The sequence below is a fragment of the Syngnathus floridae genome, chromosome 5 (assembly GCF_059516105.1).
Source record: "Syngnathus floridae isolate MCC-2025c chromosome 5, RoL_Sflo_1.0, whole genome shotgun sequence".
In the NCBI taxonomy this organism is placed as follows: domain Eukaryota; kingdom Metazoa; phylum Chordata; class Actinopteri; order Syngnathiformes; family Syngnathidae; genus Syngnathus; species Syngnathus floridae.
In genome coordinates, this window is record NC_142417.1 from 1,375,553 (window position 1) to 1,395,355 (window position 19,803).

General features: G+C 41.3%; 1 protein-coding gene and 1 long non-coding RNA gene across 2 annotated transcripts in view; one reads left to right on the top strand and one right to left on the bottom strand.

Annotated features, from left to right (window-relative positions):
- The window catches only part of LOC148397352 (GDNF family receptor alpha-2-like), a 44,698-nt gene extending 41,799 nt beyond the window's left edge, over positions 1 to 2,899 (top strand). Inside the window, exon 8 of the mRNA XM_088377454.1 lies at positions 1,892 to 2,899. Coding sequence (XP_088233580.1) covers positions 1,892 to 2,029 — 138 coding nt within the window. The 3' untranslated portion in view covers positions 2,030 to 2,899. The remainder of the gene's footprint in view (positions 1 to 1,891) is intronic.
- LOC148397350 (uncharacterized) overlaps positions 1 to 19,803 on the bottom strand; it is an 80,779-nt gene that overhangs the window by 56,255 nt on the left and 4,721 nt on the right. The gene's annotated exons all lie outside the window — the stretch shown is intronic.

The following is a 19,803-nucleotide window of genomic DNA, read 5'->3' on the forward strand; positions in this document are numbered from 1 at the left end:
TTTTCTGGAGAGGCAACTAGTTAAAGGAGGCGATTTTAAAAACTAAAGAGTTTTTCGAAATTAAAAATGGGGTTGAATAAGTTAATGAATTTCAAGGCGACAATGTAGTAGAATGTAATTTTTAAATTGGTACAGCTTGGGAAAAAAAAAAGGCTAATTTTGCTCAGTTGGCAGGCTTCATTTCTTGTTATATTCTGTATATTTCATTTTTTAAATAAATAAGCAAGCAAGCATTTTTTCTGGACCTATCTTGTAACACTGATTTGAGATAAAACCACCGCACAGGAGGAAAAACAACCAATTGGACAGAGGACGATTGCCGAGGTTTCCTGTTTTGTGGCTGGCATTTCAACAGGGGTGTGTCGACTTTTTCAGCTCAATTGAATTCAATCAATATTGGACAGATACAAAAAAAAGTGCTAACATTGTGATCAATAACATCTACTTGTACAAACCTGCTCAGTGACAAGACGTACACGCTTTTGTCAACATTTTATGGGCCGGGCTTAAAGCTGGCAAGCTGCGGCCGTGTGCATGTTGGCGTGAGGGCTGGAGTAAACAAGTTTGGACATTGTGTGCTCGGTCACGGTGTGTAAATGTGGCGGTGTGTTTACGCCTTCTCAAAGGCTTCCGTGCATGTGTGGCTTTTGGCCGCAGCCACAGATCTGGACTCATGTCAACAGGCTGCTGCCACACATCGCTGCCCCTGCTAATTAATTGGCTTTTAGTTGCAGATGTGTCTGCTGCATTGTCAAAGCTAGCCATGGCATTTTTTTTTATTTTTTTTATCCTCTTCATTTTTTTTGGCAGCGTTTGGTTACGCATTTACATTCATGCGACAGGCTGTCTATCTTTTCTAGGACGGAAAAATGCCTTTCACCTGTAATGATGATTCAACACCATTTTCTTATTATTTATATTCTTCTTAACTCATTCTATTAAAGACGCCTCGCGGGGAGATAACGTCTCCTTTCCTCTCGACGTACGGGAAAATGGCATCACGTGCGATTTGTGCAAAGGTTACATCGGAGGAGATTAGGGGACTGCCGAGTGCAAAATGTTTCATGTTCCTTATGATGTGTTTCCGTATTGCTGCGAAGCACGGCAAACGACGCCCCATGCAAATTGAGCGTGACTGTTTGAACTTGAAGGCAAACTGTTTTGCTCTTCTGCTACGAGAAGCCAAGAAAATTAGAAAAGTTCTCCAAATGCCAACGATTGTTCTCAAAGAATGAAAACATAATAAGGCTATTGTGTGTAGCAATAACATTGCAACTCTGGAGGCCATTTTAATATTTGGTCTGATGTCGTCCCATTGCTTTGCTATAATGCGACCAGCGTGGCACATTTCTCTCATTTTGCACACGATGCAAAGAAAAAAAATGTTATTTTTGGTCGTCAAACCACATCTGACGAGTTGCTTTTTAACTGCGTCGTTCTGACCTCTTCCCACGGTAATGTATGCCTAATGAAATATTGAAGCCAATCCCCCAGGCGATGCTAGCTTCACTAGCTTTGCCTTGCAGTGTGTTTTTCTTGTAAATAAACTCCGCAATGATAGCTTAAAAAAAAAAATAAACACACGCACAACAACAACAACAAAAAAAAACGGGTTGGCTCGACCTGAAAGAGGCGACACACAAAGCGGCGCCGGCTACAAATAAACACGCATCAACACATTTTGCTCCAGTGAAGATTTCCCATTCGTGCCAAAGCGAATCCTCCCATGCGTTGAAGATCGGGGGACTTTCTGACTCATCATTTTCCCTTCTTGTGCTCGGACAGCAGCCCGGCGTCACCTCCCGCCCCGAATCAAATGCCACGACGTGAGACCGAGCGCATGAGTCACGTCTAACCTTTACACGTCTAACTCTCCGCGTCTCTCCCTCAGTATCCCGAACCGAGAGACGACGGGCCCGACGAACCTCAGGGCCTGCCAAGGGATGAGTGCGCCTGCGTGCGTGCCAACGTCTGGGCTCTGCTTCCCGGCCTGGCTTTGGCGCTGCTCCGGGCTCAACATGCCTTATAGAAGTGCCAGGAGGGGGAAAAGAGGTCACCCTCCCACAAGCTGATCCCCAAAAGCAGAAGGTGTTATTTCTCAGACTGATATTAAGGCGGCGGCATTCGCTGGACATTCGACATGAAAAAACAACTTTGAACGAAAGAATAAAAAAAAAATATGTAAAAAAATGGAATGTTGAAGTTGAAATGCTTGACTTTCATTTGGTGTCATCCTACCATGGACCACATGGATGGCTTTACAAAAGGACCCTGCTAGCAGGAGGGCCATCTCCCTCTGGGTAAAGGAGGGAGCCGTGATGATCAGACTGACAGAGAAAACGATCAACGAGAAGGTTTGGAACGAAATCTCGGCCGTCGGCCTGGTTTTTATGGTTTTTGGGTCAGTGACTTGAGGGGGGGGCCCGGGGATGACGATTACAGCGTGTTCATTGTAAACTGTAATCTGTAAAACCTACTCAGTGTTCTAATTGTTCGTATAGTATTTGTGATCATAAAAACAAACAAACAAAAAAAAGACATCATTTTGAGTGCCCCAGTGCTGCTTGACGGGTGACTTGACAAATGTTGTTAATGGTTCTTTGCTCATTTGAGATGTTGCTGTTAACCACCATGGCAGTACATTGCACATATGAATATCTGTCTCTATGTATTTAATGAAAAGAAAAAAAACCAGGAAAATGAACACCTTGCTTTCTTTATCTCAGCCAAAATGGTATCTGCAGTACCGTCAAACTATGATGACCGTGTGTTGACTTTGAAATGGATTTGTTACTAATGTAAAAGCCTTCATTATCTGCGTTTTAATGTGTCGAAAAAAGGAATGATGACAAAGAATGTATACAGGAATGAGATTAAATGAACCATGTCTGCTTAGAAAGCCCGATGTGTGAGTGATTTGACGTGTTTGTCGAGACAATCAACACCGTGGGGGGTGTGGCTGTGGGTATAAAAAGTTTACACACCCCTGCTCAATGGCAGGCTTTTGTGATATTTATAAAAAAAGAAAAAAAGATCCCCAATAAATGATTTAGAAAAAAAAAAATCCACCATGTATGGTATCCTAACGTGTAAGTTGTACAGCAACGGATTGTAGAGAAATTTTTACATTTTGAAATTCAGGCCAACAATTTCAACCTTTGTGTCATTCCAAAAATATCCCCCAAACACATGAAAAGGTTTTGAAAGGGTGTGCACATATTTGCAACTACATTTCACTTGCTTATTTTTATTTATTTATCATTTGCCATTTTTCCTATATTACAAAAGCCTGGCATTTGGACAGGGGTGTGTAGACTTTTTAAAATCCACCATACATGCCTGGAGGAATAAGTCATCAATTACTATGAGAAGGCAAGACAAAAAAATATATCTTGCATTGAAAAATGAAGGAAAGCTATTTTTCACTGTCCAGTTAAATCTGATGTTTGTGCTGAATTTTATTGATAAGAGTCGTAAGGTATTTTGCAGTAAAGCTTTTTTTTTTCTCTCTCTCTCCGCTCAGTTTGATGGACTGTTTATCTGTATGCTAAAGTTGCCAAGTGTAGTTGCTACTGAGCTTAGCTGCATATAAAGATTGGATATTAGAAAAAGGCTCGTCTGTTTTTTCTCATGTAAAAGTTGAATGTTTTTTCGTTTTATTTTTCCGACAGCCAAAGTACACAGACCTACAGCACTCAAAATTGTGTCAAAGCCAAAATTTAGTAACATAAGGTTCTCTCCTCGTGAGGCTCCTGGATGTGAATCTTGTTCAACCATACCGTATATTTTTGACAATTTGACATTTCTTTCTTTCAAAAATATAGAACAACAATTAGGGAATGTAACGACTTTTTGGCGCAATTCAGTGGACATTGTGCTGCTCAGTATGTGTGCATATTGGCCACAAGGGGGAAAGCACAATTCATCCACAGATATAGTAGCCGAACTCGGCTCTTCAGTATTTACTGTAGCTATTGCGATTGTCTAGGTTAGTGATAGTCAAGATTTTCCGACAAATACAGAACATCAGAACAGATAAAACCAAAGGATCCCCAAATCCTGTATTTTGCACTAATTGCAAATACATTAAGGGCATTTTTTTTTTCCGACAAATTGTCACTGTATCTCCAGTACTGCCAAAGAACTATAACAAATGATTATTTGGATTTTTCACGCAAAATTCTCCTAATAATGGTCTGGAAAGGAAGATACTTGCAGACGGAGGGTTAAAACGCATCGGAGGAAACAACTGCTCTTTAAAGCCATGTAATGGCTCCGTTTCCCCCCCCCCCCCGTGAGTCTTGTTGTGGCCGCTCTCATCTCACGACAGCGACTAATGATGCTGCTCGCTCGTCCAACGGCCACGCTTCCTCGCAAGGATCCAATGCTGGCTTGTGGGCCGGCAATGCGATGCGCATCTTTTTGCAATGCGCTTTCAACTTCATCATTTGATGCCGGCTTAAGAAGAATTTGGTTTTTGAAGTCAACACAGTGCAAGTTGCGTAGGGAAGGGAGTTACACGGGCCACACAAACACCAGACTGCGGCACCTGACTGCGATTTGAACACTGGCCAACTGTTAAATAGTCGTATTTTATAAACATGAGGACTGAACTGCTGTCAAGGAATCACAAACGCATCGCGAGGAACACGGTCACAGCGCTGTCGCTTTGTGCAAAATGGAGTTAACAAGTAAATATTAGTAAACAGAGCTTCCACTGGTGAAGTCAATCTCTTGCCAAAGCAAACATTCTGCGAAATGTAAACGACCTCGTAAATTGTCCTGAGGCCGAATACCTCCCATGGAAGAGCGACAAATGTTCTTTTTGCTCGCCTGGATTCCATCAGAGCGAACACTGGCAGCTAAAAGCAATACATCATGTTTTTCCAAACCGAACATCCGATTATTCCGTATAGGCGGACTTAGTCAAATGTGTTTTCTCTGCGGTGGAAATAGGTTATAAATAATTGTGAGGAGAATGCCATTATTGACTGCAGCACACATACACAGTGGTCAGTTCCAGTGGGAAATGAAAAGACGCTCTAATCCGGCCAAGTTTACTGCTTCGGGTCTCAGGCAGTCAAAACTGCACTCATTAGAGGGCTTATCTAAATATGAATAAAAAGAAAAACACTGAATAATGCTGTGTTGTTGTTACATTGTTAAACACACACACACACATTATTGCATTTTAAAGGGCATATGCGGTCAGTCGTGTGTGTCAATACTTAAAGGGGCATTTTTGTTTTATTCATTTTTATTTGATATTATTCATTTTTTAGTTACGGCGCGCATGTTCCTATGTAGCTCTGATGAGAAATTGTGCCAATTTTTTTGTTTTTAAACTCATGAACACATGTTGCTTTCCACCACTGACCATAAATCTGAACGTTGGCCTTTCCAAAAACAAATACATAAACAAACAAAACAAATACATCTGTTTGGCATGCCTAAACAGGCAATTAAAATAGCAGCTGAATTAAGGGTCCCGACCCTGCACAAAACAAATTAATCAAATATTCATGGCGGCCCTTTCCTCGACCCAAGTTTGAGGTGAAAAACACTGCGGATCAGCAATTCCTTAATGTGGCTCAAGAGAGTTCTTATGCAGGACTTGTGCTACAAGCAGCACCATTTAGACACATTTCCGACATTTGAACGCCGCGCAAAAGTGCAGCGGTGAGGTGGGTGGTTTGAAAAGAGAAATAAAGTGCTTTTAAAGCAGGAACAAGTGCTGTGCGGCGGCGGCGGCGGCTGCTTGCGCTAGTTAGATGCACAACCAAAGTGATCGGGATGTGCGTCTGCACCATTTAAGCTCCCCAGATAGAAATGCCGAGGACACACGTCCGTCCGATTTTGTGGAGAACACAAACTTTGAAGCACTTGGAGACGCTCCTTTTGTGGCCGTGTCCAGGCGTCGCTTCCTGTGTTCAAAGTTGTGTACATGTGGATATGATTGAGAAAAGGAAGTTTGAAAAGGAGAATTTGCAGGAAAAGCAGTTTTCATTTACATTCCAAAGCAGCCCCGCAAAAGCCACAATGTTGAAATACACAATTTAAAAATCTCTAGATTTGTTTTAATAGAAGGTCTATCTACATTTGTAACTCAAAAATATTGTACAGTGAATCAGTCGCAAAAATATTTTTTTCCACTCCACAATATATCTCACAATATCATCAATAATCCTGCCTAATTATAAATTCAACCTATAAGCATCACTTTCGGAAGGAATAAAAAACAGGATGGCATTGAATATTTTTGTCTAACATAAACTACGACTGGCTAAATTTACCGACTTATATATGATGAGAGCGAGAAAGAGAGAGACCAGCTTGTTTCTCCCATGCCTAGGTAGATAGCAGAAGAAATTGGGGGGGAGGGGTGATCATTTGGGCCATGGGAATGAGAAGAAGCGTCAGGTAGCTGTAGCTTCACAACTGATTAATGAGTCAGTGGGATGATGTCGCTTATCAACATTCTGCACATGTTGGTGAGAGATGGTTTAGGCTCGGAATTCTGCAATCACACGCGACTTTCATCGCTATCCCATCATTGCGTTGTTTTTTTTTTCCTCAAAATGCCACAGCAACTGGATGCACACTGATGCAATTGGACCCCCACCTCAAAAATGGGAAACATTTGGCGGATCTGCTAGCTTAAAAGTTCCCGGCACGCGCGGCGGCCTTTGTTTGTGAGATTAGCACAGGAAATGATGTAAACATTCGTAATGAGATGTTAATGTGGAAAGTTGTCGTGGATTTAAAAAGTACAGCACGCTGACAACTGGAAAACATCCTGGCTAGAATATTTGGTGATGGACATGGAGGCGCTTAAAAATTTATCCTATTCACAGTTGACACGGCTGAATACTTGATAGCAACGCAGATTGATCCAGTTTGATATGCAGTGCGGATTTGTTCCTTTCATAAATATGTATCCCACGCTTCAGCGACTCTCTAAGCCGTCGTGACAGGAGCCCGCTATGACAAAAGAACAATCATCATCTTTAGCGTCATTAATTGCAACTTTTGCACGCAAATTTACAAAATATCTTCGGCAAATGATACGCCGGAGGAAGCTACGACCGCAGGGAGCAATTTTGGGCTTTCCGAAAACATTGTAATAAACTGCACAGTAACAAAAGTCATTAACAGGATGTCTTACATGGCTTTTTAAATTGTTTTTATCCAAATTGTTGGGTCTCCGGAGTGCCTGTCCGCCAAACAAGTGTGAAATTAAACAACCGAGTCAATCTTTGCTCGTCCGCTTGTTTCTGAACACATGAGATTCCTGAGTTTTGGTGGGCGGTTACGATATCGATTTCGTTTACATAATTACAGTCACCACACAGATTCTTCACCCGGGACCTGATGAGGTCAACTGGGTGAGGATTTGGAGCCACTTTCGAGCCGAGACCGAAGTCCGGCTGTTGGACTGAACTGTCCGAAACGAAACCGTGCAGAGCTAGCATCCAAAAAACACGCACGTCCACCACATAGTATGTGGTTAGCTCAAAACAACAAGGTAAGCAAAGCTGCAAAAAATAACCTGCAGGTCACATTAGATGATGCAGTTGTCCAACACTTTTACTGCTTGCAAAAAATGAATTTCAGAGTTCAGCATAAAAATCTACTCCTTTCACCTCTGTCACATACATTTACCAATTTAACTACTTTTACTTAAAATAAAAAATTAACTTGATGACAGCAGGGGCGCCTGGAAGGAAATGAATTTAACCTTTGAAAAAGTGCAAATGTGGTTTATTGGCTTTCCAGGGTAATTAGCTCAATTAAGAGCGTAAAGAATTTTGTGATTCTTTGAGAAAGAAGCCCTTTTGGTCAAAAGAGCAAAAGTGGTGGTCAGTCGGGGGGGAAAAAATGCAAACGTTGATGTCTCCTTCATGCAAAGTAAGCTTTGTCTGTACACACGCTAAAGCTAAACATGTGATGAATGCAAATGATACATTCACTGGAATGACATTTTTATATTAACAATGCAGTTTTATATAATATCAGTTCAGTTGTCCTCGTCACTCCCGGGGAACATTTTAATCAAAATCTGATAAATGTCTATAGTTGGAGGACATTTGCCACATGAAAGAAAAATACCATAATACATTTTATAGATGGGAGTGGGCTCTTCAATAGAGAGATACCCAGATTGCGGGTTAAATCTCTGACATTGAATCATTTGAATTTTTAAGAAGACATTTTTTTTTTTAGTAACATTACTTTGAAGAGAATAGCAAACATCCTTCAGATATCTAAACTGGTCTGATGCGCCTATAGAAGAAACAGTTCACATGAGTTTTGCTTCAACTTTTTCCTATTCTTCTGTTTGGATGGCAAAACAACGATGCTGAGTAGTTTGCCTCTCCTGTCGAGAAATCTCCTTTTCCAATTGAGTCCGGAGAAGTTGCTTTGACCTTTCAAACAATGAATAAGATTGAGGATCCCTTAAAGCAGGGTGAGGCGATGCAAGCATATTTATCAAACGTGGGATTCAGTTACTATCATCACATCAAGATGAATTGCGTATTATCTCATGGATGACAAGTCAGTATGTCAAGTAAAGCAACCAACCACCCTACAGAAGCTTGTGTTGATTATTTTGTCGATCTTCTTTTTCCCTCTATGCTATAAGATGCATCTTGAAAGGATGCTGCAATGTTGATGCAAACACTATGCATAAATTATTGCACTTAGCACACATGCTAAGTAGCAGATACTAGTCAAAATTCCGCTACAACGAAAAGTAAATGACGCAAGATGCTCATGTACGAAGAAAATCTAATAATTATGGAAGGCCAGTATTGATACTAGCTGATACCAGTACCGGCCACAAGAGGGCCCTCTTTTGGGCTGTTTCACTATCAAGAACTAAAAAGGATGCTCATGGCTAACATTTTACAATCACATCCCGCTACGTCAAAAATATTTGCTTAGTGGCTGAGTCATCGCCAGTCTTTTTACGCATCAACTAGAAATCTTTCAAGCAAACGGGCTAGCAGGAAACCCCTGGAGGAAGCTAAAGCTGTGGAAAGGCGGCGGGCGAGTCTGCTGCGTCACCTCCACGCGTGGTGTTGGACCAGTGCGCAAGGCCGTATAATAAACATTCTTCAGGGAAAGTCATTCAGCTTGTGGTCCACTTTGAAATTAGATTTGAGTAGAGACTTCTTGCCACTTGCATCAAGTGGGGTTTCCATGGCAATAAAAAAAAGTTCCTTTGAAATAAGTGCAGCATCACAATTGTGAATCGGAGGGAAAAATGAATACATACTGTTGCTCTCAATAATGTCCCTCCTTTATTCACTCAACATGTTGCAGAGCTGACATGCTGTTAGACTAAATTGGAGAGCCACAGTAAAAGACAGGAGCACTGTAATTGGAAATGGAGAAAAAAATGGGGTGGGGGGGGTGTGTGTTTTTTAAGCAACACTTTCACTCGCCTTGCGAGCAGAGAGGACAGCAAGACCACTTGAGATGTAATTCCTTGCTCCATCGAGGCAAGCCTGGATGGACATTTCAAGTGTCAGGGAAAAAAAGTGAAGGTGCGCAAAAAAAAAAAAAAAAAAAGGGGACATGGAGGAAGAAACGAGGAGGGAGGAGGGCAGCAGAACAGAGCGCGGGACTCACGCCAGCGAAATTGCGAAACAATCCGATATGGATTGTCGGCGCGACTGACTGCGCTCACATGTGGGGTGGTTATTGATGGAGCCATCATATCCACTATGAACATCTGTAATGAAATTCTACTCTTCTTATTGGATTTGGCAATGGGATCTCTGTCTCTCACGCAGCCGCAGTCTGGTCTGGTCTTTATTGCACCGAGTATGCAGACACACACGCGACATGCGATTCTGTCGCCGTCATTGACCCTCGCCGAGTTTAAAGCGATTCAAAGCAAGACTGAACGCCAAACACGAGACAAAAGGCCGCGAGTGCAACAGCAGACAGCATGCAACGGAAAATAAAGAAGCCAGTGTGTTAATGAAACAGAATTACCAATGTGTATAATCCAACACAAATATATGAATAATTGATTGTAAATGTAGGATGGGAACTGAATATTTCATTCGACTTGGGTTCGTGAACAGCCTTCGTGGACACTGGAGGAGTTTGCATCCAAATATCCAAAAAGAAGAGGGTGAAAGGCAGGGGAGGGAGAACGCAGAGACGGAGTAGAAAATTCATACGACAGCTTGGGTTATCTTGAATGCTAATGCAGTCTGTATGCTGGCTGAAGGGACACAAAGGGATTTTCTCTTTTTTTTCTCAATGGTAAATGGAGCAGAACTATGCCGGAATGTTAAAGAATCCTCAATCCTGCAACCTGTGGTGATTTCAAATGGTGTAGGTGTGTGTTGTTGTTGTTTTTTGTTTTTATTTTGTTTTTGCAAGAGCTCTTCGAAACAGGGCAAAGTTGCAATATTTGAATTTAGAAAGGCTGACCCAATAGGACGCCTGCTTCAAATGAAACACAGCAATACAGAAAGGACTTTGAATCAGATTTTTGAAGAAGTTACTCTTCAATAGCGATTCAACTTCAGTCCAGGATTACAAGCCAACATCTCAGCACTTGCAGTTTTATCCCAGAGTCGTTGATGGCGTTGTGGTTCACTGGTTTGACTTTTGAAGAGTCAGCGGTACGGAAAATTGATGGATGTTTGCATTATTCTTTGCATAAGATCCTTTTTTTTTTTAGCAAGTATCACCCAAAAAGTCAGTCTGGTGTGAAGTTTACAATCCAATATTGTCAGAACATATCTCTGTGTAGAATGACCGAATCCGCCAATAAAACACAACATACTGTCAGAGAAGAATCGAAAAGGTCACCCTTGGTAAATATACACAATATATTGGCAAATCTATTTCTGACACACAAAAGATTCAAGGCAAAGTATGTGCACGGTATATTTCGGTCGGTATCAGTGAAAAACAAATACGTATAGAAGTTTCAACATTCAATATGTGCTGAGCTTTTCAGGGTTCACAATTCATCACATTTCAATGCCAACGAGGCTTCTCTCTGGTTCCACTCACGATGCAACAACTTGCAGCCCCCCCCTTCCAAGCCAATTAGAAAATTGCCCCTGTATATGAAATATTGTCTAATGCGGTGCTATATCAATTACTCTAAAACTGAGGTTTTTGCTGCTCAAGCACATCTGCTGCAACTATGCGCCTGCTCTTATTTATTCCCCGCAGTTAAGAGTCCTATCAGGGCCAAGTAAAAAATTTTATGAATTATTTGTATGTCCAAGAGTCCCCTGAGAACAAACCCGAGATGACGGATAAGCAAATCAAATATTATTGACAGAAATGCATCACGATGATGAATATTATATTGATATGAATTAGTGGCTATTAAGTTATGATCTCAGAATGCAGATGTAGCATTTCAGTCAAACCTATCGTGACTAGAATTAAGTTTGAAAGTAATGTGCTGTATTGCATAAGAATAAGACTTTTGAGGTTGGAAAAATACAGGAAATAAATTTTGAAAAAAAATGCTTAAATGATGTGCCTCTAATGGTGGCTTCACTTGTTTGACTTGAGTGCCAGAACCACGCAGACTGCGTGGGTTCGGTTCCATGAGCGTGAAAGGTTGCCTGTCTCTCTAAGTGCCCTGTGATTGACTGGAAACCTGTCTGAGGTGACTTCAGGTCGGCCGGGATATGCTCCAGCTCCACAAACAGGATAAGCGCTCTTGAAAATGGATTGATGGATACCATGACCTGTATCGGTTTAAAATTCAAGTCAAACGAAGCGGAAGGTTAAACAAAATAAATTCCGGGATGGTCATGTTTTATTTTTAAACACGTCTTGTTGAGACTGCTCGTTTAAGTTTTGAAAAAAAAAAAAATATCCAAAGAGGCAGTATGGTGGGAAAACATTTTGGTTAGTCTCAGGTGAGACGTTTCGAGTTGGAATTTAAATTATAGGGGACATCAAGTAAAAAAAATAAAAAATAATATGTTATGTGCCAATGAATGAAGAAAAGTCACAGGGATAAAAATGATATTATTTATGATGTAATAAAATGAAATACAAACTACACCCCACCTTAAATGGTCAATAGTCTTAAATGCACAATAAGTGTCTTATTGCCCAATACGTTGCCAGGGATAAAAGTCCAATAAATAAAAACGGTTTAGTGCAATATGAGGGAGTAACTATCAGTGTCTTTTTGTGTGTAGCCACACATAGGATGGATGGATGGGGTGTGTGTTTAGCTTTCAGCCCAGGGCTGTTGGACTATCCCATTCTTGTGTACACTGCACAAGTACTGGGGCATGAAAGGAGGAGGAAGTGGAGCCGGCCGGGGGCTGCTCCAGAGACGAGGAGCCGAACGTTGACAGAGATGACGGTAGTGCAGAATAAAAACAACCCCCCCCCTCCCCTCGGTCGGAGTGAGATCCAGGTTTGGATTTGCAATGAGCTTGTTAGCAGGAGAACTACTCGGTGCAAGCAACAAGGCCCAACCCCACAGGACCACCACCAGCGCCCTCCAGCACTTGCGGACTGAGTAAATCCAATGTTGGGTCCAAACATCTCCTCTTAAAAGCACTCGTGGAGATGGGGGTGAAAATACGAAGAGAGAGTGTGAGAAGCTATAAAAGATGAGGGAGACACAGAGGACAGGTGGAGGAGGAGATGTGGATACTGACACATAATGAGAATTGGGAAAACTGAGGAAAAGGAAAATGAAAGGGGGGAGGGAGGGAGGGAGGGAGGGAGGGAGGGAGGGAGGGAGGGAGGGAGGGAGGGAGGGAAATGTCTTTGCGGCGGTGATTAGATGCCTTCGTGTGTGTGCGTGCGTGTGATTATAAAGAGAAAAGACCGTAAGGAAAAAGACCAAAAAAATAAACATACCTGCCTGCAAATTATTGGATTTTTTTAAAATGTATTTCACTAAATCTGTCTCCAGTGCAGCTTTTCTTCTCTAACTGCTATGGTTACAACATTAGCGAACAAGCTAATCAGAATCATGATGAGCTCCATCTTCATCCTTGGGGGGGAAACACAACCATTTTAATAAAGGTGTGCTGGAACCAGTGATGTCATACGGGGAGGGGTCGTACGTTAAAGCCGAGCCAATATGGTACGAAATTATTGCTTGGACTTTTTTTGTAGACCTACAAATGGTCAACCTCGATCTGGTGAAGGTTGGGCGTACAATATAATAATGTAGCCAGTCACTAACAAGTTCTAAAGATGTAATCAAATAATTACGTGAATGAAAAACAAATTAATAAATAAAACTGCTCACTGAAAAATGTCCCTGCCATAGTTGTACAAGTTCTGAAGTGAACATGAGGTCAGGTTATAAATCCTTCAAGCAAGCCAGGAGTGATCACTTTCCTGCAACGCGACTCCCTTCATGAGTAAAAACCAACAGAATCAAATCAAGCTGGCGGGGCCTTTTGGGTTAGATCCGTCAAAAGTGAAAATTGAGCGTATCTACAATTTAAAAAAATGATCTGATTTAACATCCTCCTCTGTCATAGCCGTCAGAATAATTCAAAGCTGGATGGGCCCGTGCGGTAGTTTAATACTCTCGCCGTGTTGAACGTTAATAGTACAAAATGAACTCATAAAATGGATTCTGCCTCACTTTTAGATGTGATTTTCATCATATGGAGTGAGTGCCCTCCGGCAATACCACTTGGTGCTAGTACAGTGAATACTGAAACATTTTCATTTATTATTTAGAAATTTAGCAGGGGAATCAAATGAAAAGATGAGTGTTAGCACTAAAATAAATAGACTCGCTTTTCTGATGTCAAGCAGACTAAACAGTTGTTTAAAACAAGCAGGCTGTCTAGTTTTTCTGTCATTCACCATTTGCTATTAAACCTTTTGAAAGATCTTTCATTGGTTTTGCTTTCTTTTGTAAGCCAGTCTTGCGTCTTTGAAAAGGCGCATTTGAATAAAGTGTACAATTAGGGCCTGAGTATGTGCTACGAAATTAAATTCATGAGTTTGTCAGTTTTATTCTGCGGCCAAATAAATTGCCTCTGAAACTCTTTTCTTTGCAGGCATTTTTTTTTTTCAGCGCAGACTGTCCTTGATCTGAGATGACGTTTTGTTCCTATGGCTAAATTCATGAATACAAAATATTTGTATGAAAACACCTCTGCATAAAACAATCAAAATAATAATAATAATAATTTGTAAAAAAAGAAAAAAATACATAACCTACATATACAGGAAATTGACTACGTTCAGTCATATGATGTTTCTAGATCGGATCATTTAAAAAAGTAAACAAATAAACAAAATCCTTAAGATCCTTAAAAAACAAAAAATAAATAAAAATAAAATAAAAATGAAAAAAGCTGTAGGGGCGAGCTCACTTCACGTTAGAGTAAAGGCACACGGGATGTCACCAAGTGATGCATTTATCATAAATGACTCATCGTGTCTTCTTTCGCAGCATAACGATGAGTGCATGTTATCAAAAAGACATCAGCGTGAGATGGAAAGGAAACAGAGCTGGACTGGGAGGAGTAGAGTGAAGATGTCGTGGAAAAGAAGAGCGGCGGTGATTAATTGATGAGGTCAAGTATGATGCGAGAAACGACGCCCGCTCGTTGATGCTTACAGCAAATGGAGGAAGGCAAGAAGTTCATAATGGACAAGCATGACACTGTCGATTGCTTCTCCAGAAGGCCAAACGCTCCCTTTGAACAGGAGATTTTCTTTTTTTACACGAGTATTTGCTTTTAAAGCCCCGACCAGAGGGTTGGATTAAGATTTCATTTTATAAAGTTCAAGCATCAAATAACCTAAAATCCTTCAAACAGCCACATTGATTGGATTGTAGATTTAAATGATTAGTTTTAAAAAGCAACGCATGCTATTCTGTAGATCCAGGCAGAATTCACAAAAGAGAAACGATAACCCGCTGCATGTACACTTTTTAGATGTAGTATATATTCAGATGGGTTTCCATTGGCTGTCTTCCCTTTCATCTTTAGACAACTGATAGAATACATGAAGTGGCTCGTGACAGCGAAAAAAAATTCAAACGTGGGAAGGTATACTGACTGGTTGGGTAAGAAAATCCCCCAAATCCCAAAGTAGTGTATTCAAATGACAGCCACATGCTCTGCGTGACAGAGCTTTAAATTCGATCTAATATTCATTCTCACTAACTGTCTTCTCTCATTTTTCAATCCATATCCGATTGCCGCATGCAAGAAGAGTGGAAGGCTTCTTTTACAATAAAAGTTAGAAGAAGTTCAAGTATTCTTTTAATCATATTAGGTAGCATGCACAATCTGAGTTATCAAATTGTGACATCATTTGGAAGATTCATATTTGAGGAACGACATGTCCTGGGTGGATTGAACCCAATGGTGAAAAATTTAGCATTGATCAAAATTCCAACGACATTCAAAAGTTATATGCACTGCCTGTCACAAGACCCACTTTTTGCCTGTGAATATTGTTGTGCCATGCTCTCGAGTGCTTTCTGTTTCCTCGAAAATGCACGCTGTGCTTGGTTGAACGTATAGTAACAAACACAAGATGACCTTGAGAAAAAGGAGAAAAAGCGAAGCAGAAGTAAAAAAATAAATTGCCATGATACATACTGAAGTTAAGCTTAGTTTTTACAAGAGGACGTTAGCAACATGCTACATTTACAGTTACCGTTTGAAAGGTGCAGTAATCACGTTCAGTGTGATTAAAGAATCTAAATATTCAACACTACCCGAAATAAATGGCTTGAGTTATTATTCTAAAGTAGTGATTTGAATGATTGCATTTTAAGTAGTTTTGCATTCATTTTGTTGCAACTCAACCCACCTCTGGTTTTCACACATCTTTCTAAAAAAATTGCAGTAATTTGCAAACTGAAATTGCAACAGCGCTTAGCTTGAATTGACAGAATTGTTATGATTGCAGTGATGTTAAAACACCCTTGTGATATTCTATGATATTGCGTTGAGGTGCACAACAGGTGCAAAATACAACAAAGGCTTCATAATGATGTACAAAAACGGAGTATTATAATCTTTGCAAAGGGACGATTTTAACAGCCCTTGTGTGGTCATTTATAGAGTGAATATAATTTCTGGTCTAAGTCCAAAGCAAAACTTGAACCAAAAGAATAACTTGTATTTTGCGATATAGACATTAAATGTGGAAGAAAAAAACCACTTTTGTTCAAGTCGACATCAAGAAACATGAACCTTTAACAGCGCCCAGAGTGATCAGGAAGGATGTTCCGGCGGCTTGGAGCATAAAAGCCGAAGAAGCCGAACCCCCAGGGGGAGGGGGGGAGAGGGGAGTCAGACTTGCAAAAGAGCCTCCATGACTTGCACCTCTTCAATTCCCCACGCACTGCAGCATTCAGATGTTGGACTGATGTTGTAAGCATTAACTCGGACCAGACCCAGGTTCTGTTGGACTAAACGGGCAGCAGAAACAAATCAGCGCCGTCATCTGCTTATTCCTGAACTAGGAAGAAATGATGTTATTTTATTGAACTTTTATCTGTTTATGGGATAACCTCATTAGAGTGTAATGCATTTTACGAGACGTGCCTCCTTCATCAGCGGGCCCAGCAGGTCAATAAGCAGTGAGGCTGCAAAGGAGGAAACCGAAGGAGTGCTTCTCTGTGTTTTTGAGCCTCCCTCCGCTAAATCTATCATAAGGTTCTTTTTGGTTTGATGCGATTTAGCCCATTTGGGATTTGCAGCAGCACCGTGCGTTGTCATTATGAGTTTAAGCGGCAGAACGTACAGTAGCATATTTCCTCAGGTAGTGTTCTGGTGCAATTATGCTCTCAAGCGCAGTGATTACCGGGCATTCATTTGAGAGATAGGATTTTGATTTCTATGTTACACAAACTCATGACAGAGAATGAGGAAAAAGAGACTTGCTGTATGGCTTTGAGATCATGCTGATTTTTTTATTCTAATTGAATTGAACCTACTTCTCACGGGTTAGGTTTTTTTTTCCAAACAAAGATGAGAGGAATAAATAATATTTGGCTTATGTTTGGAGTTGTATGGCTGTGAGACCATGCTGAGATGTATTTATTTGTTTTAATGACACGTCAATTTAGGCTTCCGTTGGCTATGCTGGCGAATATCTTGTTTGCCTTATTAATGATAATGCTTTCCAACCCACTTCTGTCAAAAGAATAAAGACAATAACAAGTTTGCACTCGCCGCGTGACGGTAACCACATTCTGATTCATATTTTGTTTGTTCTATTCATGGTAATTCTTGAACACATTTCAATGGGTTAGTTTGTCTGACGCGTTGTTGTTTTAATGAAGATGTTTGGTTCATGTTTATAGAAATGCCTACACAGCGCTCCATTGTGCCACACTTTTCTTCTCATGCATTTCCCCACTTTCCTTTTTCTATGACGTGACGCTATTTACGGAGCTCGTGCGAGATGTCTATTGTTGGGGTAAAAAAAGAAAAACAAAAATTGAGATGAGGCATTTAAGCGGGCAACACACTTGGCACTTAATTGCGGGGGCAACAATTTGAGGCCATAAATGCGCTATTTGACAATTTTTCACGCCTGGTTTATGATTCACGAACAGAACTCGGACCGTACTAGGTTAAATGACACCTAACGGAACCTTTGACCTCGGTACCATAATTGAGTACGCCTCACACGCAGAAAACTGATCCACACGTGGCGATAACATTGACGTGACATTACGTCTGCAAAATTACCTTTCAATGCACGACCAAATGACTGACAGCTAAATATGATTCCTATCGTGTCGAGTAGACTTCCAATTCATCCTGCCCAAAATTACAAGTGCCTCGTCAAAGTGTATCTGCTGATAAGGCGCAGTGTTTGGGTCCCCCCCCTAACAAGGAAAGGACAACTTAAAACAAGCAATGCACCTTCCAAAGAAGCTGACCAACAGACATAAGAAAGTAATTACTGTTATCAAGCGGCCGGTGAGTGAGACAAGTCGCACTTGTGCACACTTCCAACTTCTCAGACTCTGAGCCAAAGTGTGTTTGTTTGTGTCCACGCTTGTTTTCTTCCTAGTGCTGCAATCAAATAACACGCAATTATCTGGTCTCCACAGCCAGCTAGCTCATTTTGGTAATAACATCTACAACGAATAATTAATATAGAATTGAGGGAGAGACTAAATTAATACTGGGGGCGGGGGGTGGTGTTTTTATTTTTAATTGTTTTGTTGGGAGTTGGTCCTAATCACACCTGGATATTTGATGGTTGAAACAAAAACAAAAAGCAAAGCGACTGTGATGAAGTGATTTTGATGAAAGCAATATTTTCGCCACAGTTTGAAATCCTTTTTTCTCCCACCGGGGTTATTATCTATTGTAGATGCCCATCCACAGATAATGACAGCCTCGCCACTGAGCTAGGAAATTAACAGGGACCGTTCTATGCTGAGAGCACAATGGAGCCAGTGCCCCCAGTGTCAGTGCAAAGCTAATTCAAACCAAGGGGAGGGGCGGGGGGGGTGGGGGGGGGGGGGGGGGGATGCTGTTGTTAATACTTTCCTTCTGCTTATGAGGAATAACATAATTTCATTCCATGTGTGATATAATCTATATGTGCAAGAAGAAGACATTTTATTGTGGGGGGGTGCATTGCATGACGTTGGGGAATAAATGCTGGTAATGGGAATGTCAACAGTGCCCCCTTGTGAAGCCCACGTGCAAGGCATCTGCATTGAGCTTGTTGAGGGACTTTGGAATATGATTGTGTAATTGCATAAAGCCCATTGGACTTGTTCACGCTGTCCAAACGCTGCATGTGGACAAGTGGAGAGAGGACGGGCAAAGCAAATGGGGTCATGTGGAAAGAGCGAGGTTATCTCGTGAGCATGTTTGGTGAAGGAATGGAAAAAAAACAAAAACGGGGGGAAATAGCAGCTTGATTAAAGTGCAATCACAAGCCGATGCTGGAGTTTTTTTTCTTTTTTACATGAGTGCAGCTGAGGCAAGAGTTTTAATTATCTGAGCCGGTATTAACACATTTGTTTAGCCTGTTGCCATAGTGCTCACACAGGCTTAATTATATCATCATCATTTTTCACCAACCTGGCCTCCTCGGAACGTAATAACTTCTGGATTATGGACCTCATCATTATTCAAACTGGGGCACTTGTTGAAAACATCTCTATCCGTTAGCAAGTATGGCAAAGTACACAAGTCATTTTGAGCGGAAACTAATAAGATCATCGTTGCCTGCTCGTGTAACTCGGAGGCAGAGAGGAGATGTTTGCGTTGTATTCCATCCATGCTACTTCACTAGCGCCGCTCTTGATAGCTCGGTTACACCCCATATAATCCCGATTAACAGATGCTTAAGACTCCTCAAAGCAGTTAACTGTTGTTAGCCTCTGATGTGCCAACCACATGGCGAGATGAATGGCTTCATTTGTGAAATTTACGCACGCAGGCAGAGACAGACAAACACCTGGAGGACAAGGCGGTGAGATCAGGGTGACTTTGGCGCCTTTCAATCGACGCCTTCCCCACATCAAAAACTTAAATCATCCGCTCACCATTTCCCCTATTAACTGCCAGACTTTAATAGGATTATAAGGAAAATCCAGTCTGAAAGGTAAAGCAAGGGGGAAACAGTCGCTGGGAGCAGCAATCAAAGATGTCTTGGAGGGTCAAGATGTGCATTGATGATCTGGTGTGTGCATTAAGCGAAAGCAGGTCTAATCCTCTTCCAGCGCGGAAGACAATGCCGCCGCCGCCGCCACGTTGACGAACGGGAGCCTCATCAAACTACGGCTTAGAGGAGCGAACGTGTTGAATCAATACTACA